Consider the following 24,119-nt stretch of genomic DNA (forward strand, 5'->3'; position numbering starts at 1 on the left):
TATCATTTTTGTAGGTATTGATAACAATAAAAAAATACTTAAATTAAATAAATCGCCATAAATGCACTGCAATGCGTGTGGTATTGCTCGTAATAAGAATTTGCGAATTCATTCACGTCTTGCCAGCACTGCTCTGAATATTTAAACTATCTCTGCGATTATCTTGGTATCCATCTATTAATCTATGAATAAATGATTGAATTTTTATTTAGTTTTTTATTTATAAATTGAAAGCAATGCTTAATATTTATATTTTGCAATTTCATTATCTCATTAAACCGTTATCCAATTAAGTTACGTTTTTTTTTCTAAACAAAAGGCGGAAGCGTAATCCATTAAAAAAAAAAGCGGGAAAGAAAATTACATTGACCTCAAGAACTGTCACTTTGGCCATAATCATTATTCATGTGATGCTATCGAAATTAATGTATAATGGAGCATAATAAATCGACATAGCGTTATCACGTGCTAGATAGCTTTAAGGGGATGATTTTGTATTCCATACACACACGACATACTTCGTGAAAATGAAGCGTGGCGTGCTTGCATAGCCATCTTAGAAAATGTACTTAAATATTACAAGTCTGTAGAAAATTTGAACGTTAAAAAGATGCTATTTTCGCAATGCTGTTGTAATTAAAAATTAAATAAGTAGAGCGTGTTGTTCGTCAAACGATATATTACAGTAAAATTAAAACTTCTGTCTGTTTAAATTTTTATATGATTTGGTACAAACTTATAATATAATAATAACTTATATCATATAATAACAAAAGAAGACGGAAATAGATAATTATTAGGTTTTAACTATTATATTACAAAAATATATGTAGAGGTTGAAATATTAGGCAAAAGACATTTATGAGGTAAATATATAGAAAATCAAAGGTTCACTTTCATCGCTTGGGCTCAAGGATGAGGAAGATTTCATTACGAGACTTCTCTAAGAAACTCATGTGTAAAGACGCGAGGAGTTGCTAGTTTTTAATAAATTTCGATGCGCATACTTTTACCGATGGTAACTTTGTTAAAAATTCTTTCAGCATCTTTGATTACTCCTCTTTCAAAGGTACTCCGTCCTTAACGTGGTTTATTTTTGCCGGCGAAGTTTCTGTTTACTATGCATAGTTTCATACGTATGCATAGTGCCTACGGTATGTTCGTTTTACTTCCATATTTATGGCACGCAAAATAAAATGCTGCCGTCGCTCCTTGATAAAAATGCAAACCATAGCCGGAGGCTTGTCGATTACGTTCACTGAATATGGGTATCATATGGAGACAAGATTATGCAAAGTTGGAAAGGAGCCTTAAAATTAGGAGCGTTTGATTGAAGGGTCAATCACCCGTTCGTAGTAAGAGCAAGGAGTGAGTAGGTTTCACCTGACCGTGGCACAGGTAAACAGCGTAACGTGCGGGCCACGTGGGAAACATGCGGTCGCCCCCCGCGTACTTACTACACCAGCTGACTTATTGATGTAGTACATGACGCCGCGTTGATTTCAATTGCGTATTAAATGTTTTTTACCCAGTTTTATTTTATCAAATTTACAGTGAAGCGCAGTTGCCGATGTGGGCGGGTTCCAGACAGTATTGATTTTGTTTGCTTGTTTCTCTCTATTGGGCATTAGTTGTACGTGGGGGAAAGGGAGGGCGCTAGTGGTAGGAGGTCGGTTTTCTAGTGTAGAGTTTCTGCGTAGCGGGGTGTTCGGTGGCGAAAGGGCGTAAGTGAGGGATGAATGAAAACGTGGATCCACAGCGGTGGCTGTCGACGCGTCCGCTTCCGCTAAAGCCGCTCGACAACTCCATGCACTTACGTTTTGTTTAAAACTGCTGTGTTCCATTTAAATTCGATATGGCGTTTCTAATCTTTTCTTTTATAACATTCTTAATCATTGTTGTAAATTTTCATGGAGCTTGTTATGAACACAGCTATACATAGATAATATATTTAAAATGTTTAAGATGTTGATAACAGTTTTAGATAGGTTCACTAGGCATCGCATTTTACGATGTTTTTTGTACTTCATAAACTTAAACTTTACAAATGGAATGTGTAATTTAATATGTTAATTTTCTATTATTATATGTACATAGAATATTTTACTAAACATCGAATATTCATCTGAAGTTTCATGACCCCTCTAGTTACGGGCAGACATGTTTGATTTATTCCTCTGATCGATTTTCCTTATAGCCAAGTGGATAGATAATTAATCAATCTTTTATATTCTTCCAGACCGGTTAGGTTTCCAGAAAGGTTTTATTTTCCCAACACTTATTTTAGAAAATAATCTATTTTCTTTTATTTTACACAGAACGCTGTTATAGGCCGCGTTTTTTTACTGTTTAAAACATTAAAATCTAGAAAGTAGAAGCTATTTAATGATCAAATAAAATAAGACATCATGTGAAGAGAAGTGTTAAATTTGGTATTATATTTAAAGTATTTAATTTGGTACAAATATGTGAATTTTATTATTATTTATGAATTATCTTGTTATTACAACATTTTATGGTCTTTCATCTCTCTAAACAAATTTATACGATTACTATTGCGCCCCGCGGTTTCACCCGCGTAAGTCCGTGTCCCGTAGGAATATCGGGATAAAAAGTTGCCTATATGTTATTCCAGTTGTCCAGCTGTCTACGTACCAAATTTCATTGCAATCGGTTCAGTTAGTTTTTTGCGTGAAAGAGCAACAAACACACACACAGCCTTACAAACTTTCGCATTTATAATATTGGTAGGATACTCGTGAAATCAAAATTTTCACAAGACTCTCGCTTATAATTTTCATATCCTCTTCTCAAAATCGCTTATCTTTTCTGCTGCAAGTTTATTATGAGGCATGTTTATTTTTATCCAAAAAAACTCTTCTTCACTCTTCGATTTTTCTTTGAATTTTTCTCCAATAATATCAACACCATTAAAACTTCAAAACAAACGATATGCAATACGTGTCGGTAAGTACAGCACAGACCACGGACTACAAGTATTTAGTTAAATGTATTTATCAAGTTCATAGCGGAGCCTGCTTAAAAGTTTTTAGAGATATTCTCAAATATTTCTGCGAAGGCGCCCCGGGGGTTCCAACTCCACATCACATGCGTTTATATTCACAGCTTGTAAAATGTTCGTTTGATCGTTTTTCTTTTTGACAATGGTGTTTACTATATAGTTTTTGCACTTGCGGTATGTAGTTAAAAGTTTTAACGATGTATGTTTAATGTTGGTGGCGTTATTATTGAGGGGAATTCGTGGATAAATATCATTTGGTATTAGTATGGTATTAGTATTTGAATGGTTGTTAAATGTATTTTAGCATACAACAGCTAATGTATGTAATGTATCTAGATTAAGATGGTATTTATAGTCTATGGGCTGGTTAAAACACACTGTATTTCAATACTATTTATAAGTGGAATATATAATGTAATACTATTTACATATTTTTATTAAAATATAATATACTGTGTGAGCATTCATATAATGTATGCTTAAATTTGCAGTAGTTCTTCGTTACATCCAGTCTTTTAATTTTTTAAATCTGAAGGCTATGAATATTAAATTTTCAGTAACTTGCATGACATAACGAAAATCCCGATTTAATATTGTTACATAAAAACTCTTTCAAATATACATTGATTTTAAATTCTCATCATAGCTAAAACTACTAAATAATTATACTGTGCAAGTCCGCGATAGGAATGCTTTTATAATAATACACTAGAGCTGTAGTCGTTCAATATTAAAAGGGTTGCTAGGAAAGGGTTGTCTAAGTATCTAGGATCCATCGAAACATGCATTGAGCTAGATAAAAATAGTATCAAAAATAAACCTTATAGTGAAGTATGTATCGATTTTTGTCGTGAAAATAGATGGTTGAAGAATCACAAATGATATTGCGACTATCTCACTATAATTTTTAAACTCCATCTAGTAGTTCCTGAGATTAGCGCGTACAAACAAACACGCTTCATGTTATTATACTAGTATAAATGGTAACTTCCTCCGATATATGAAATCTCATTGTATTGAAATAGAAATGAAGCAAACCAATATGTAGACGAATCGGCGAAAAGCCCGTAAAAGGATAATTGATTTAAAGCAATAATAGCTCGGTTTCAGGTAACAAAGTGCTCATTGGAACGAATCTAAACCGTTTAATGGCCCTCAACTATGCTGATCCATTACTTGCGGCTAATTAGTTAATGAAATGTCTGATATTCGGTTTAAACTTTCGCGTTTCTGTGTGCTATGTCTTATTTTCGGGCTAAGTGTGGAGTGATGACGTCTTCATGATATGATTAGTTGTGCTTACGACTCTATTTGAGTGGGATAAGATCGACTTTTCATTGATAATCCACTTTATTAATCGCAGTACCTTATAATAATGTAGCCTGTAACCTTTTGATTAACTATGAAACGGAAACATATTTTTCAGGACTAATATTATCTAAGATTAACATGTTCAACCAACCTCAAGAATTGTGTAGTTATATATAAAGCTAATGAATGCATTATGTTGCGTTGCATCACGGAGAATAAGCCTTGTTATATATTGCTACAAAAACCACTACACTTTTATAAATAACATAGTCAACTAGTATTATATACTATATTGACTTCTCTACCTAGGATTCATTATGAAGGGTATTTAAATCTAAACTCAAACATATTTATTCAAAGAAGAGCAAAAGAAAAGCTATCAGAAAATCGATAAGCATTTTACGTAAGTTTTTTTAATAAACAATCTCATTATCTCATTATACTTTAAACGTATATAACAAATACCCCTTTTGAAGTTGTGAATAAGACATGTCTGCGACAACACAAACTTGCAAATTATAATTTAATTGAGGTAGGTGCAGTTGCATAATATTTCATCAGTTAAAAGTTATAGAAGTTAGTTCCTGGCGGTGCTTTTCATATTTAAAACTTTGCGATGTAAAATTTTAAACATTGCTTACAAAATAAGGAGTGTTTTTACGGCGTATTTTAGTTTCGCAAGTAATGTCGTTTTGCGGTTATATTTTGCAGATCTTTAGCGTTGATTTACTATAATTGATAACAAACTCATTATAATAAGTAATTAGTTGGTACGGATTGTTGTAGAATAAATTGTAGCATAAAGATAACAGACGTGTAGTTATTTGGATAATTCGAATGCAATTTATAGAAATTAAATGTGAAGTAAGAAATCTTACAAATGGACGTTCTACGAATGAATGTGTTGCGTTTCTAAGTGATCGATATAAGTACATTTTAATGAATTACTTTTCATCTATTAGAGCAATACGAATAAACATAATTGGAACTAAAACTTATCATGAGAAAGAAATAAATATCAGACGTTAATACTGTTGAGTCGCAACATGTTTATACGAATACAATAAGTTGCAGTAGCATTATTATTATGTCTATTTCTACCAATTTCTACCATAGAAGTGGCATAGTAGATGCATTATAGAAAATACGTTTAGCATTAATTAGCAAAGTCATATTATTGGAATTTAAAATTCACTATTTACTCACCGGGTCGAGATTTTTTCAAAAACATTTGGTAAATCTAGTGCACTAACTACCAACCTAGGCAAGTCATGCATATATTGGTAATATGATGAAGTTTTCAGGATATTCTAAACGAAAACGTTCGCCAGCGTTAATCCTCTTTGATATAAAAAATATGCAACAAATTCGGCACTCGAAAGCCCTTAATGCAGCGAGGGGAGGCGTCAGGTATTTCAAGGAGTTTGTAAACAAGTCAAGATCGATATGCATAATTCAGATACATTCGTGAGAATCAACAACATTTGTGAAATATGTATAACGTTTAAGTGTGTTATGCTGGATTTATGTGTATGTTTGGATGAGATAGTGATTTTTAGATCGTGATTGTGGTGTGATTTTGAACTTTTTGTCGATTCTATCTGTTCTTTTTTACTAATACTGTTTACTATTAAATACTTATTGTAAAATAGGTGTGTTAAAAACTATCAGTTATTATGATATTTCGTTAAGATTTTTCTTAAGATTTCTACATATATAGTTCAGGTTCTATACTCCACTGAAATATTATCCAATAGAACGTTAAGCTAGAATTAGAAGCTCGGGTCTGCATCACGAACGCTTGCCGGACCAACTCCCCGCGGTCTCGAATAGGCTTTAAATAAAATATAGGTTAAAACGCCCTTAATTTAAAAACGGATCCGGAAATTTACGTTTAATTTACGGGGACACAAAAGGAGTTGGTCGCAATTAGTGAAATGGCCACTAAGAACAAACGCGGTGATAACAAAGGACCAAGGCTTCGACTGTGACGAGGGCTCTTTCTTTTCTTCCAAATGAGCAAACTACAGCCGCTGGGGAAGATTTGTTGTTTAAGAATGAAGGGCTCGTGAGTGTATGTATTGTTCTTTTCATGGCGTTTGGAAAGCACTTGTGCATCGCGGTTCTAATCAAGATAACGTGAGGGGAGCGTTATTGTCTTTGAGGCCGGTGGAAATTTTTTAATGATTTTTATAAGCGAGTTAACGTAAAGATAGCTATGGTCAACATATATCAGTAAATATATAGGTATGATGGCTTGTAATGTCAGCATCTTAGGACACAACACGTTGCTTATGGCAGTAGTGGTTAATTACATTATTAGCGGTTCGTCCTTCTTCTTCGCCGACGTCGTCGTCGACTTCGCCCGTAGTTATAGATAGCACTCAGGGTTCAGAGCAGAATTATGATATATCTTTAAATTTATTCATTTAATAAATAATTATTTTTAACAAAAAACTAAACTGCCTTCAATTAGTAAGTAATTATTAACTAAAACAAATTTAAATGAAACAACACGGGAGGCACCAGCTTTAAAATAAGAAACAATTCATAAAAATTAGTTAAGGCAGTCAAAAACTTATGGGGTAAACATTCTGCTTTTTTGAAGTTTTTTAGAAAATCAAATGATATATGTATATTTTTTAGCATGAAAATGTGTAAAAATTTAAAGCTTTTTGGGCTAAGAGGATTTCAAGAGATATGCTTAAACCACTTTAATCTAACGGTTCCAACTCGAAATATATTATTCTGTAGTATAAGTGCTATTTTTATAAGAGAACTAGCTAGCCGCTTGCGATTTCACCCCCGTAGTAAAGGAGAATCCATGGGAATTAAATGTTTATAAGTAGTTTATAGCACTCTCTAGCCTCCTAACCATCATCAGACACAAAAATCATTATGTTATAAGCTATAACAGATTCGAATTTGTAATTTGGTAATGAATGATAAGGTTGACATGGCTGATTACAATTTTTTTTTATATCGTTAGCAGAGGAGCTGTCCGCTTTTAAGGTTCAAGGGATAAGGAAACGATTGACGACGAGAAAGGAGCAATGAATTGGGAAGGGTGAGGAAAAGGAAACGGGCCTTACAATTAAAAAAACATTTCAAATTTACTACATTTTCTCCGCCGCTTCGCACGTTTTAAATTCGTAATAGTTTATAAACCTTCCCTTTGAATCACTATATTTATTAAAAAAAAACCCCTCGTGAACAAACCACAAATGTCTAAATTAAGCCTTATATCCCAATACATTGAATAAAAAATAACAAAAAATAATGATTCCACAGCAAATGGACAGACACGCTATATAGAAAGGATATACATAAAAGACTATCGCTTTAAAATGCTCACGGACTACTCTTTTAAATTTGAAACAGCGACGACATCCGACGTTGAACATAATATAACCGGCTGAAGCATTCGCTATTTGTAGTCGAGACTGAGTACATAAGGAAATGGTGTCGCTGCAAAAATTGTAACTCCGTTCTGAAATGTACAGATTACAAACTGAATTTTGTCTGTGTTTATTCAGGGCATGCTTATAAGTGGCGAATTTGAACGAGATTTGAAAGAGGAGTTTATCTTACAGTTGTTATTCAAAGTGAATATAGCTTTTTGTATTTGTATCTTGGTAGCTTTGAAAACAAGCAACTTGCATAGCATGCAAAGACACATGTTATTTAAATACGTAAATGTAAAGGGTTGCTTAATAAAATTGGGCAAAATACTATTTAAATGAACTCTGCGAGATGATGCATAAAATATTACAAGCGCATCAAACAAACTAACAAACAAGCTTCTTCAGGTTAATATTATTAGTGTCAATGTCGTAATATTTTATATGATCATTTATTAAATTTCGTAATAATAGTTTGTAGAAAAAAAATTAGTTTTTTTTTTATCTCATTTAATTAAATAAAAAGTACTTTACAAGAAAGGTATTTGCTATTTTGTAAGGAAAAGCGCAAAGACATCACGTGTAACTTCACCCGAATTAAAAGTTTACTCATAAATCAATTGGTGGAAAATTGCTAGCATGCCTCCATGCACACTCTGAGTCCGAGCGGCTATGTATGCGCAGCCGTAGCAAGCGACTGCAGCGCTGCGCGGTGGAAGTCGGAAGCGTTTGACAGGCGGCTAACATGGCCGTGTGAACACGCGTTCATCCACGCTGATTTCTATCGCACTCGCGGTTTTTTTTACTACACGCCGGTTTTTAAGCTATGCTATAGACCCTTGGCGGTATCGTTCGTAGGTTACGTGTAAGGTACAATAATGGCGCTTCACCTCGAGACTGCGTTGCAGCGAAAGTTAAACTTCAAGATGACCACGGTAAGTGCATGCCCGCCTACCGATATCGATCGACCCGCGTGGTTTCAAACATATGTTTTCGCCTACGCCGTCGTAGCGACGTTAACTACGACCTCTCGAACTATGCAACTTTAGATGTCACTTGAATGTCTCTAGCGAAGTTTAGTGTTAATAACTTCATTTGGAGTTGGCGGCAGGCGCGTATATATACTATGTTCATAATTAAATGGGTTCGTGTAAATGTAAATAAACACTTGAGCCGGCACGTTGTACGTAGTACTACAGATTGTACTACATACCTAATTATATTTTGATTATTACTTTGCATGATTAATACGCTACGGGTAGTATTTCTTGCTCATTTAACAAGGTCGGGGGTGTAGCGTAGGTGTTCAGATGAGCATTTGTATAAAGGTTGGAAATGACGCCTCCGCAAACTAAAAAGGTCATAGGTCCATCCGACTATTCCGACTCTTCCTAGAATTTTTAAAATTGAAAATTTTAAAAAAGTTTAACAAAAAGACGTGATTTATAAAAGATACTTTGACTCTTTAAATAGTCTACGTTGTTTTATAGCGTATCTTTCACGCTTGAATATTTGTCGGCCTGGAAACACACTAAGCAAAATTAATTTCAACAAATGAGATATACAGCAAGATTTCACAGAACAATGAGCAATATTATACTCGTATGAGCGACAGTACATATCGTATAAATGTATAACAGGCGCTAACACTCACGGAATGTCTCTTTACGACCATCAAGGCTTTCGCGGTTTGGAGAACAGATGACATTGTTTAAGTTGCTTTTATTAACCAAGGGTTTTGTTGTTGACGTTTTCAGGTTCTGTTTACATGTTGTATTGTGGTACTCGATTATGTTGGTGGAAGTTCATTATGGCTGCTAATTATATATCTTGTTGATGATATTATGAATCTCTCATCTGCGTATCATAGAGTAAGCGCGGTATTTATACTGTATTGTGGATAGCAACATGCTCAACCTTAACAAATTATTTTATTAAAATCGCAACTACATTATTGATCGTTTTATACTTATTAATCGAACTATTGATAAATAGCAAATTATGTATATTAGTTTGGTATAGCATTATTTTGGGAGCATTAATATTATTATATATTTTATTGTGGGAGTCGAGCACGCTTCGGCACGAATTGGGCCAGCTCGCACCGGGGAAGTACCACACTCCCACAGAAAACCGGCGTGAAATAGTGGCATGCGACTGTGTTTCGTACGGTAGTGGGGGAGCCGGAGGCCCATATCCTTACCCTTCCCATTCCTTTCCTTTATTCCTTTCATCAATCCTTTCCTAATCCCTTCCCAATTAAAGTCGGCAAACCATTTGAAGAGGTGAAAGATCTGCAATTGACCTTACGCCTCTCCAAATGTTCATGGGCGGTGGTAGGTAGCGCTTACCATCAGGCGACCCACCAGCTGCATTGCCAACTATGACATAAAAAAATGTTTTCTGTAATAAATAATGCAGAGATCATAATGTTTCAGTTATTTATACAGAAAATGGAAATACGTTTTATTTATTGACAGAATCAGTACTTAATTAATTATGAATTTATTATTATGCTATGATATAAGAATATGTAGATTTCAGGAGCACAAGCTATTGAAAATAGATAATGTCATTAGTTTAATATAAACAAAATTTAGCAAACAAGTAGGCAGATTACGTCAAACAATTAGAACATACTCGAGACAACACGAGAGTGGGCGGGAAACCACACAAACAGTAGAATTAACTGGTAGACATAATATAAGAAATATAACTCTTAATTTAATTTGCTAAAGCGCCGCAGTTTCGGGATACGGTCTCAAATATCACGGATCATTTTCAGAAACCTGTTGATCGGCACCCACGTTACGATGTTTTAATATATTTTAATTCGGAATGAATTCTAGCTTCCTTTGCAATAACAATCATGTACTTCGAATTACACTTTTGAGCAAAGTTTAGCTGGAATGTTTATGGTCTTTATGTATTTTTATTAATGCGTTCGCAGCGGGAGTCTACTAGTCTATACAAGTTTTTTATTGAGTTCGACATTGCTATAGGATTTATAGATAAATGGTGACATAGGGGTAACGGGCTTGTCTTTAATCAATAAGTCGACGCTTCGAGACCGTAAGGGCGGAACAGATAGATTTTTCAATTTATCTGCATATTATTCTGATGCTATTGCTCCAAATGGTGACGAAAACACCCAAAGAGAACTGGCATGTCCAAAAACAAGTACTTCGATGACGTGACGGCGGCAGTTGACTATTAGCACAGATAAAATAATGAGTTTTATTCTATTAGTGCCAATGAATTACATAATTAATTTTATACATATTATCAGGAAATATTAGTCTAAGATAACATTACGATTTATTTTAAAGCACGTCTGTCGTGTATGGCTGTGTTTCTAATTTTATCTTACATTTGATTGTACTGCACTCCGTAGAGCCTTAATAAGCTGTCTAGAGAAATTGTGAAGTCCTATGTAGATTAATTATTAGAATACGAATAAGTAGCATTTTTTAAGCCATTGAAATTTGAAATTTTAAACAAATGTCGATGTCCTTGTTGAAATATACAAAATCTATTGCCTTAAATAAAAATTAATTTAGTTTAATCATTTTGCATGGTTCGATACCCGAAGGGTAGCACGGGACGCTATTACTAAGATTTCGCTGTCCGTCTGTCTGTTCGTCCGCCCGTCTGTCATCAGACTGTATCTATCTCATGTACCGTGATAGTTAGACATGTAAATTTTTTAGAGACGATGTATTTCTGTAATCACTACGAATAATAAAAAACGAGGTTAAGCTACGGTTGGTACGATCGTAAATTGGATGGTAGACCAATTTTTTTTGCAGACTCGCTCTTGACTTGATGTTTTAATTTTGCTTTTTCAGTTTAAAATTGTTCTGTATATCGATCTCAATTAGAGTAACTTATTCATGTATTTTCTTATTTTAATTAATTGTATTAAATGACAAATAATTGAACCTTTAAGAAATTATGAAACGTATTATAAAATTAACAGTCAATTCACGATCAAACGTATTTGCGTGTATCGGAAAGCGTTTTCAATCCAAGCCCTTAGGGAGGGCGAAACATAAATCAACCCTACCTTTACTTATAAATTCACTATGGATTGAATGGGATCTTTCATAGCGGTTATATTCGCCCACACGCTTTCAGAGACCATTAAGAAATATTTTTTTTCTTCTCCACCCACTAGCTGTTCGTTATAGTGGTGTATTTGAGAATTGACAGATATTTGAGTTATAGTTTTACAGTAGCTTTTGCCCGCGACTTTGCGTGAACTATAATAATGTTAGCATTTGAGCCAAAGGTTTCTATAACACCGAAGGTTCAGTGAAACGCACATCTGTGTTAAATAATTTACAAATTACGCTTCACTCCTTTTTGCGATTAAAGAGACACCGATGTCACCTTTTAAACCGAATACACATGTCGTAGCTAACAGATCTTACAAAATATCATAAACCTATAAATCTTCAGCAATTTTTTTTTATCAACTGCATTTGACTTTAATTTATATAATATTGGTATAAATTGTAGGACAGAATTTCGCACCATAATAAGAATAACACTGACAAGTGACAGAGACTTTATAGGCGTTCAAACTTGCTAAATGTAGCATATCTAAGAATTGAATTTTGAAATATCCAATCTTATTCACACATAGTTCGCAAACGAAATACTGTCACATCATCTTAATATAAATATGTTAAAGTCTAATTGTTTTATTCGTCGCATTTCTATTACGTTTCGTTTCATTTCAAATAACATAAAATATAAATCACTGCAAAACGTGCAAACAAAACGAAAAGCCCATATACATTTATCATTTCCGCTCCTACAAATCGATCTTCATTTAAAAAGCGATCACAGATTCAATAGCATATTTAAGGAGTCAAAGTATTTCGAAAGGAGATTACTTCCCAGGTCGTCTGCTACTTAGTCTCTTGTTTGTTGTTCTTAATGAGCACTGCCAGCCAAGTTTGGGCTGTTCTCGCCTCAATTAAAGCTTAGCATGGCTCGAGTGTCGTTGCCTTGTACACTTGTCGGCCTAAAACTTCATAAGTAGTCAACGTTGAATAGAGTGAAGTTAAGAAATTAATGGTTTTTGTATTATTTTTAACGTGTGCACGTTTTTGCCTTTGTAAGTTTTAAGGCGAATGAAATTGACTTGATATTTTGAGCTGTTTGGTAAACGTGATAATGTGTTGGCATTTATTAATAAGAAGTTCAGTATTTTTTTAAGGTTCTTTGGGAGTAAATAATAGGTGAATTTTGATGTTAGCCTTCATAAATAATAACCACGTAATTAATAAAAATGAAATTAATCGAATGAATGTATAAAACCATTAAAAGTATGAAGTAATTAACAAACATATTCTTTATACAAGCCGCCTCGACATCATCAGCTTAAGGTATAAAGTTAAATAGAGTCAATTATCGTAACGGAACCATAAAAAGTAGGTAGACCGTACCATCTTTTTTAGCGTTACAAGGCTTACATAACAACGTCCTAATTAAAACGACTGGTACTGCTTGCATATCTTTGCTTTATATAATAAATATTGTAAATATATTAAAGGTTATGTTTCTTTTAAATTACAAACAAGAAAAAATGAAATTTAAATAATCAACAATTCAAAATGCTTATCAACCATTTATAATGTTATAGTCTACACATGCTAATGATGTCGCGCGAAGCGAAGCGAACGTAAACATTGAAAGAGGACAATATAAGGAGTAAAAGCTAGATTAAACGCAGACGCAGTTAAAGCTGATTTGTTAGCTTATCAAATACAATTTGGCCGTAATTACTAAACTGTGCCAATTTAAAATTCGACGTCTCGTCTTGTTTAGCATAATATTTGTGTGGCCATAAGGTCTTTGGCCTGATCCACGTGCGAATGCCGGCGCACCTATTAACGGTACAACTCCACATCTCAACGTGCTTTCGAGATATGCTTGAGAAAATTTCGTATTAGAAATCGACTCACGTATTATTAACTATTTGGTATAGCAGGTTGCGTAGATGGTGTTTGCGTTCTATTGCTCCCTAAGTACGTTAACACTATAAAATAAAGTGAGTAAAGAGCTCATTATGGTGGAAATTATGGTTAACAAGTTTGTAAATATGGTACTCTCTCTATTTAACGCCATGTTGTCATGATATATTTTAGACAGCCGTTCAGATCACTATAAAGGATTATATCGATATTTTATTCTTCTAGTTTTGGGCTGAATTCTGATTATCGAAACTTTTAGTCATATTGTAAACTAGCTGCGTCCCGCAGTTTCACCTGCGCAAACTAACTCTGAATCCCAAAGTTTCTTTCTACGGAAATATTGCAAAATAGTTGCCTAAGTTCTTCTCAAAATAACAGCTATCTGCCAAAGAAAATCCCGTCAAACTCGACACTCATCACATTTTATAAAGTGTAATAAACGAAATTTTAAGCAAAATTCTAACTCCACGTGTAGAAATAAGTGTCCTTCATCTACTGAGACTACTTGCCTAAGAGCATTAATTGTTTCTGACGTCAAATGTGTATTAATATTTATATTTTTTACCATAGCGTAGGTAAATTATTAACGTACGATCCTAAATTTCAAGATTTTCTGTTAGTGAAAGTGCTTCAGTTGTGTTAAATTTTCGCGAGCGTCCCATTTATGAAGGAGGTTCTCAATTCGAATGTAGTGTATTTGGCTGTGTTGATTTTTGTGTTTGATAGAAAATTGTTGTCATTTGGTCCCATTTTAGAATTTGGAGCGGCAATGCGCTCCCAGGGACGTCGACGACATAAACACTAATTGTGTATTTTATAGGTGAAAATGCTTGGTACACTAGTATCTTTCTAATGGGAAAATATAAATAGATTGTTCTCCTTGTTCAGAATTCACTGTCGTATTGACTAAATAACTATTTAATACTATAATTACGTACGTCGCTCATTGCCCATGACGCTCTAAAAGTGATAATAAACTTATATTCTATGATGGTTAAGAAACAAATACTCATGGGCATAGTCAGGGGAGAGTTTTTAGGGGCTATAACCTTCTCCGAAAATTTTAAATTAAATGTGTGGGGCCAGTCTTATTTACTACTAAACTGCTACTTTAAAGGAAAAAAAAAGCTATATGTGGAACAAATGAACTTAAAGTTCCATTATCTTAAAATATAAAACATAAAGGTGTCTGAATTATCAACGCACGGCCCACCCAAAAAATAATAAAAATAACAATAAATTCTACCCCCAAAGGGGATAAAATGGGAGATGAAAGTTTGTACTATGCTAATTTATTACAGTTAATTTCGCTATAAACAAAAAGCCCTAACAATAAATACGAAAGAACGAAGTCAATCACACATATCGAATGCAATGAAAATTGCAATCGCGTAGGTACCATGTACTATATATAATTATAAAGGTGCCTATTGAAATTATCTATAAATAGCGTTATTAAAATCCAATCGGGTGTTGACCGCGAGGCACCAAGAGGAGATCGCCTTGTTTACTGATATATTTGAGTAGGATAATTTCATACTGGCATCGAGTGATAATGACCGCTTACTTGATGTTTTGGTTAGCGTGTGAGCGTTTGACTGAGGTTCTTTGGGTTCGATTATTAAAAATATGTGGATCAAGAAGTTGTTTTTGTTAGACTGAAAGTGTAAATGGTTTGTATGAATGATAATTGATCGCGAAAAGCTATATATATAAATATATGGATTTTTTTTAAAACACTCATATCGCCCTCAGGGATCTGGTACAATGTGCATATTTGTATATGTTATATATTTGTTTGAGATTAATCCAGTAATTCCTGAGATTATCACGTTGAAGTAAATAAAAATAAACTGTTCAGCTTTATTTAATTATAATAGAAGTATGGATAGGAGGGGAGGGACTAGAACTTGATTTACTTTAAGGACACATACTATATATCTGTTATGACAGAATCGGAGTATTTGCTTCCAAGGTCGTTATTATATGGTTAGTGGTACGTATGTATATGATAAGAAATTTTCGAAGTTTATATATCCAAGATTCAGACCCCATTTATATGCTTCTGTTCGTTTAAGCATCTACACCAAATGTTCCATCTGCCTGATATCATTTCTCTATTCCGATCGAACATTATGCTTATAAGAATCCATTCGTTCGGAGTCTCCCCTTTGAGATTACATGTATGTGTTGGATAGATTATTAGCACATGTGCGTCACACTGCAAATGTATTGATCTGAGAATCGCGAAACTCTTACATTGTGTTTTGAGACGCATGGTGTGTCGTTGGGTTATTTTAAATATCTTACGATACATACCAACGTCTGAAACGTATTATATTTGTCATTGTACGATTGTTAAACTCTTAGATTATAATTAATCATTACGCCACAGTGTGAACTAAACTTTCCAAATAATGAGTTTTGTTTGTTTTTTGAATTGAAGAAGTAACAGATTTTATTAACATTGAATACTAAACGTATTTACTTATATTTATTATTATATAACAGCAGCTAAATATTTAAGGAGTCCTATTAATTTCATCTATCTAATATTTTCTAAATAATGACGTCACGCATGCTTTTGAGGGACGTGTGATGATTACCAATGTTTTACGATCAGCTAACACAAGTTGGTTTTATTTGTATGATTTTTGTAAATTCAAGGAATACTAGCTCAGAACTGTTCTACGATAAATAAGCAAATTATGTCAAATGATTACAGACAATTATACCATCCATCCATCGATCCATCCATAGAAAATAATGCTATCGAATAGTCTTTACTTTGTTCCATACAAATATGTTCGCATACTCGGTAATAGATTTTAATAGAAAAATCTTAAGCATTAAAAAATGAGTATCGATTGAGTAACTATGCCTATTTTTTACGAAAATAACACTAATATTACAAATGTGAAAGTTTGTTTGTTTTGATGCTTGTCCGTCAATCACGTTGAAACTATGAAACGGACTTTGATGAAATTTGGTATACAGACAGGGTATGAGCTGACTTGGGTGATAGGATATTTTTCATCCCGATCAAATGCTCCCTTGGGATAAAATAGGAATCTTGATATCCGGGCGGAGCCGGGACGAGCGTCTAGAGCGTCAACTATTTACGTCACGATTTGATTTAGCAATTGCTCAATCCTACTAATATTATAAATGCGAATGATGTTATAATGCGTTTGTAAGGATATGTGTGTATTTGTTACTCTTTTACGCAAATACTGCTTAACCCATTACAATGAAATTTGGTACGTAGACAGCTGGACAACTGGAATAACATATAGGCAACTTTTTATCCCGATATTCCTACGGGATACGGGCTTACGCGGGTGAAGCCGCGGGGCGCAGCTAGTATGGAATAGTTGCCGTTATTCATAATGAGTTTGTTTTCATTTCTCATTATGTTATGTTAATACGACGTGGTAGCATCGTCCGTGAGCGGTAAAGCATTATGAATACAATGTGGATTTAAATTATATTCTTTTTGAACCGTTTTAACGTCATAAATTATATGGTACGTAATATACTTACAACGTACGTAACATTTTTTGAACGTAGGCTTGATATAAAATTGTTTTAATTCTAATTAAATAAATGTATGGTAAGTGAATTCATGGAGGGAATCTAACTTATTATTTCAGTCGCATTTGTAAATTAAAGAAGCAACCGTATTGAGTTTTATAAAGACATATACTACATATTTACTTTTGTAGGCGGAAGTTAGTAGTTCTACTATATCCTATCCTTCTTCCTACTAAACTATAAATAAACTATAATATTATAAATGCGAAATTTTGTAAGGATATGTGTGTGTGTTTGTTACTCTTTCACGCAAAAACTACTGATCCGATTGCAATGAAATTTGGTACGTACACAGCTGGATAACTGGAATAACATATAGGCAACTTTTTATCCCGATAATCCTACGGGATACGGACTTACGCGGGTGAAACCGCGGGGCGCAGCTAGTACGTACATAAAGATATGAGCTTAGAAATCCTTACAATAAAAACATAAACTTTTCATTTTTAAAACAATATCAAAAGACAATAAACATTTCCTCCCAATTTAGTTGCGGCTTAATAAAGTAAGTTTTAAAGTTGGTATAGCGCTAAATAATTTTCACAGCCCATACAACATTAAGCCGACAAAACATTTATTTGTATCGCTGTCGTTAAACAATGATCGTATTTTACGTAAAAAACGTGCGTTATTTCGTACGCGCTTTAATATCGAATTATCGTCGGAGTCGAATGAATGCTCGCATGTTTCAATTCAGATATGGCGTGTCTCGCGTGGGTTATTAATTTACAATTATTGATGTTATGTGTTCCGCGGATGTAGGAGAAATGGTGGGCCGAATGCCGTGCTGTGGGTTCTTGAGATCGAATATTTGTCACTTGGACATCTTTAGTTTTAAAGTTTCTTACGAGTATGCATAGATACAGTAAAGACGCTTGAAGCTTTTTAATAATTAGGACAGATGGAAATCTAATAGAATTTCATTTTCCTTTCATATTCGCAACAATGAGATTGTCCGCGACTTTTGACATTTTATAATGTCAGCGTTCAGCCACCGGCAGCTTTCCGCGTATTATGATTTTAAAGTGAACTATGACATACGCAATTATAATAGCTGCCTGAGGGCACCTATGACATTGTTATAGACACGGTAATACCATCTCATATTACAGCGTTATAGACACGGTTGAAAATCGCTGTGCGATAATGCATCTACAGTCGCCCTTAACCTTTACAATGTGTGGGCGAATCGAGAGGGTGGTCTAACAGGATTTAATATATCTCCGAGCTGTATGGAATGAATGGGAATTATAACTGTGGCCCGGCGATAAACATCTGTTCTAAGCGATGCCCAAAAAGGAAGCGTAGTTTGTCAGTGTCGTGTGTGATGCATAATCGCTTGTTCTCGAGTAATATTATACATGTGAAAGTAATTCTGTCTTTCAGTTTGTCTCGTGTAACGCCTAAACCACTGAACCGATTTGCATGAAACTAAATACGGAGATAGTTATGGAACTGTGAAAGGGTATAGGATAGGTTGTTCCGGTAATCCCACGGGAGTTGGAACTATGCGTGTTCAACCACGGCCTATTTATTTGTACTTTCGACTGCGCGAGCGAAGCAGCTGGCGGAAAACTAGTTTTAATATTAGATTTTTGATAACATTAGACATACAAAAATATCGTAATTCCTTTTGATACGTGTTGATACACAGTCACATAATAGGTAGACAGGTATCGGCATTGCACCTGTATGAGTCACAATCCTTTATGCTACGAGATTTACAATCCATCAAACCGCAGACGAATTTTATTCCCCTTCCAATCTTTCAGAAGTATTTCTTACAAACATTCAAATGTATATTCAAGTATGGTATTGTTCTAGTAAAATGTTTTTATACAGAAGTTTCCAGCTTAAGGAGTCTCCAATATCCACTGAGAAAAGCTGGCTTAGTTTGAAGGAGGGCTAGCGTATTGTATTTACCTTTTCTTATTAATTTCTTAGACCAGTCATTGTTCATATTCGAGTGGATGCAATCATGATCTTCTGATTGTCGTTTAGAGTTATGCAGCTGCATGGCTGAGCGTGGTTTCTGCTAGTGTATCTTGATTTGCTTTCCGATTATTTTACTATTTTATTAACGTAAAAGTTGAGTTATACTTAAGCGGAACCTTTGGTATATCTTCTGAATTCTTCATTGCTTACTTTGAGTGTTAGATAGCTATATAAGACATTTAGTATAGATTACTTAAAAATAAAGTTGAAGTGTTTGTTGTGTTGGTCTAAGCGGTGACTAAGCGGTGAAAACACGTGGAAAAACGCGGGCGGAAAGCTAGTCTGAAATAAAAAGTTAACGTTATAATTAACTTATTGAAAAATACCTCTTTCTGTAGTTGTTGCCAAATAAATTCAAATTTCATAAAATAGTTGTTATTGAAGGATACCTTTACTGTAACATTAATAATCAATATTCTTGAGATATATTCAAATATTCTCACGAAACAAAATAACGTTTAAATCGTCTAGATTCTAAAATGACGTCCGCAATTTTCTCCACATAAGAACTCTGTGCTCATGCTCTCTGTGGGACTTTTCACATTTCAAATTTACAGTAGCACGGTTATGCATGTTGATTTAAGCATTTAATTACAAGCTGAAAATAGCGTTGCAATGGCAGTGGATCGTTATAATTAACCGCGATGGAAACCGCATTTAAAATGTCACCCGTGCACCCATTGTTTGGGGATAATGTGTTATTGTGATATGTTATTTGTTATCAATATTGCTTTCTCGTTTCCAATGCTGTGATTATATGGCTTCTTTGTTTGGATTTCAAGTGATTACGGTCTTGTGTTTTGGTCAATACTTGACTTGAGATTTTTTTAAGAATTGAATAGATTCTCAAAGATTACGAGATTAGAACCCGCATCATACGCCCATCCAAGTTGGATTACGGGTGTTTTAGTTACCAGGCATTGCTCGATTTATAATTTTATTAGACAATTACATTTGAATGCTATAAAGCTTAACAATTGTATACTTGTTTTGCATAAAAAATTATCATGCTGGATTCTATGACCTTTGTAACAAAGTTTTTTTGTATATACCGCAGAAATCGTGTAATTTCTATTCAATTCAACTAAGAAATTATTTTAATAACACGAGCAATAGTAAAATGTAATACGATTACAATATCAATTCGATTCAATAAAAATCGTTTATTTAATTTATTTTATACTAGTAAAAGCAATCATTTTTGTGCGCAGATAATTAAAAAGTGAATACCTACATAGCACGGGGAAATGAAACGGTACATATTAAAAGTTCATTGCACTTGGAATTTTCATTGCAAAGGAATCATTAATATACCATTTAAAGACGGTCTCCCATCGATTGAGACATTTTAATTTAACTGCAATATCAAGTTTAAAATCCTGCACTATATAAGTAGAAAATAAAATAAAGAATGCTCTTAGGCTGCCCTGCCGTCTTTGATTGCAGCTCCTACCAATCTTAGCATTGTATTTTTGTATAAAAAGTCGCTTGGTAAAATGCCAGACGGATGAAAAGAATGGTTCACTATTGAGATATCATAAGCCATAAGGTTCTCACCGCTGTTTCGTATTAAACCACCGCCCACGCGTCTGTGCCTACGTAAATATACCCTCCGAAGGAAATAATTACGTCTTTGTGAAACAGAAATGCGCTAGAATGACTTAATCTTGTTATATTTTGGAATTTAAATACTGTTTATATGTATTTGATCTATTTTTGTTTGCGTTCATATTTTTGTATACTATTTATAAATAAGTATTATTAATGTATTTCAAATATTTGTTAGGTGACATTATGTTATATTATAGTTTTGGTATTTTTATCAGATAAGCTTTATTAAATTTTTTCAAACTTTTGATACCCAATTATAAATAATAGGTGACAAGTGAAACATGTTATTGTCATCTTTAAATATGTAAGCTTCTATCTCAGTGTGCTTCCATAGACTTTTGCTGCATAACAAAGAACAGTGAAATTATCTATTTCTATTTTTGACACACTTATGATCAACTTCATACCTTTGTGATATGTTCTGTTTAAATGTCTATAAATATAACAAAGAATAAACGAAATTTTACGTCAAAAAGTGTTAAATTGGTTATCAGAGATGTCATCAGTAAGTGGAACCGGCACCCTAACTCATGTTATCTTATTCAGCCTTGATCTTTTCTTTAATTACTTCATACTGAAACATTTTGATGGGGGGTTTTCTTTAACAGAAAGAGTGTTTGAAGACATGTATAAAAACATGTACTAAAATAAAGTAATTAAGTTAAAATATAGTACAGGAATTCTTCACGGCATACGAAACGGAATTTACTCCAAATTTAATGAGTGCGAAGTCACATGCAAAAACTAGTTATTAATATATCGTAGTATACATAAAATAATTATATCGTGTCTCGGCCTGCCCTAAGCGGTCGTCGCAGACGGGTACACGCTCCGTCGCCGTCTGGCCCACCAGGTCAAGGATCCTGCCACTCGTGTCCGCAATAGTCGTGACGTGATCACTTCTTTTGGCTTTTCCTTGCCTTTGTTTAGCACGTTTTTATGATCCGTGACATGTTTAAACGTAATCATTTCTGGCATGTCTGCTACTTTGGTAATAATCGTTATTAGGAAGATCATCATTTGTCCAACTGGATGCAGCTTCTTTTATGATATTCGCAAGTCAATTTATATATTTGTAGTTTGTTTTAGTGCTTAAGACACGTATAAAAGAATTGTTCACAAAATATATGTATATATTAATCCTTTTAATATTATAAACTTGAAAGTTTGTAAATATCAATGGATGGATGTTTGTTACTCTTTCACGAAAAAACCACTAAATGGATTTTAATCAAACTTTGCAAAAACATAGCTTATACATCAGAATAAGACATGAGCTATATAAATACTTGGTATTGCCCGCTGGTTCCTCTCCAGTTCGCAGGCAAAACCGCGCGACGCAGCTTGTGTAATATAATTAGTCACCAAACTCTTTCTTTATTACAAGCTTTATACGAAATGACGCACTCCATATGTATAAGTGATGTAAGTGATATACCAGATGTCCTTCTGGAGAAAAATTTCCCGAGACACTGTAGGTGAATAGCCCTCTGAGGGCTGAAAGACCTCTACTTTCTGTAGACTATCGGAGATTGAACCCCAAACTTCAACTCAACTCGCTAAATATTGTAAAATTTGTGCATACTTAGAAAAAAGGCGTTAATTTTAACATTCGCTTAAGATCTACATATTTTTGTCACATTCGTATTAGGATAGAATATATAACAGTGTAATACTACTACAATATTATTAAGTAAATTGTGTGCAGCATATTAAGTCATGTATTATCAATTGAAGTTAAGATACTATTTTCTACCAATGCAATGATCAGTTTCAACTCTCAACAATGTTTCATCGTATATATAAAATAATATTCATTGATGATACTATAAATTATTTAATATTGGTACACTATATTTAAAGACAATTTAAATTACTCAAAATCTTTTGAAAGTGTGCATCGTGAATCCTCATTCACAGGAAATGTCATTGACATAAAATTAACCTCGTCACGATCCTTGTTGTAAAAATATGTAAAGTGGTAAAAATATGTTTATCGTCTCAATTGAAATCATAACTTTATAGCGACAGCCGTTGACCAGTTAAAGGTTGTTCAGGTTGGATGAATTCTTGAACCTCCTCTGATCTAGAAGTTATTGTACTATTTAATTTTCTTCACGATATAGTTGTTGAATTTGCATCTCTTCAGAATAATTCTTGTATCTCTGTTATCAACTACTCTGTAAGAAAAGGCTCTAAATAGGTAGGTAGTTATGTATCACTAATCTATTTAGAACCTTATATCCTATTACTAAGGGTCCCAATTTCGCTGTCTGATTATTGATTTGAAGTTATTTTTGCGCTCCTTTCTGTAGTGCTTTATTTTTAACTTGCAACAATTTACGAGATCTGTCTTAATTCTTTCAATAAAACGATATATTATTATGCAAGGGAGCGTATCCCTTGCATAATAATTTAATTTCAATTTCAATACTAATTGCTTATCATTATTGCTAAAAAACCTTTATAATCATCTACTCTCTTTGCTTTCCTTTGATTTTTGGTTGTTTGGAAGATATGGCTTTTAAGCCATAAGACTTCCTTCGGTACTTGTTTCTTATGCTGTATTATTTGCTGTATTATCTTGCAATATAAAGTTACTTATGTAAATACAATTTAAATGCTCGCAAGCATCAAATAAAATCAATGAGCAGTTGATAAGTTGTTGTGGTCTGGAGTGACGTGTTTCTAACCATCATCTCGCATACAAAGTATTTACAACGTATCAACACTGTGGCTCAGTATTGATCATGTATTATGCATACCATTTTGTTTTTATTTTTTATCCTTGCATCTTTTTTTATATTTAACGCTGCTCATTATGATTTTGAATCGTTTATTATCCAAAATTTCGAATTAACACTTTCGTCGACAGTATACTCGTCTAAAACTGTTATTCCACTACGAACTTGTAAATTAAAAAAAAACAACATTATTGTTTTTTTTTATAAATAATACCGAAATATGTAGCCATGTTTAACGGGAATTTGCATGTAATATTAAAGTTTAAATTGGTGTTTAAATTACTTTGAAATTAGAAACCGTTTCATGATAAAACCATTTAATGTTAGCGTTTGATAAAAGGGATGCATTTTATACATATTCCACGTTCATACATATACCTAATATTTCTATGCATAATTAATAATAATACAAAGTAATTTATTGCGTTCATTGTATCCTAACTTTACTACTAGAAAT

General features: G+C 33.6%; 2 protein-coding genes across 5 annotated transcripts in view; one reads left to right on the forward strand and one right to left on the reverse strand.

The window, feature by feature from the left end:
- LOC119830637 (ribosome biogenesis protein WDR12 homolog) overlaps positions 1–24,119 on the reverse strand; it is a 205,132-nt gene that overhangs the window by 51,432 nt on the left and 129,581 nt on the right. The gene's annotated exons all lie outside the window — the stretch shown is intronic.
- Positions 8,504–24,119, forward strand: part of LOC119830636 (protein alan shepard) — a 141,426-nt gene continuing 125,810 nt past the window's right edge. Inside the window, exon 1 of one of the 4 annotated variants that reach the window (XM_038353692.1) lies at positions 8,504–8,669. In XM_038353692.1, coding sequence (XP_038209620.1) covers positions 8,613–8,669 — 57 coding nt within the window. In that variant the 5' untranslated portion in view covers positions 8,504–8,612. The remainder of the gene's footprint in view (positions 8,670–24,119) is intronic. The other 3 variants (XM_038353688.1, XM_038353690.1, XM_038353689.1) reach the window with 3 other exon arrangements.

The sequence above is a fragment of the Zerene cesonia genome, chromosome 12 (assembly GCF_012273895.1).
Source record: "Zerene cesonia ecotype Mississippi chromosome 12, Zerene_cesonia_1.1, whole genome shotgun sequence".
Taxonomy (NCBI): Eukaryota; Metazoa; Arthropoda; class Insecta; order Lepidoptera; family Pieridae; genus Zerene; species Zerene cesonia.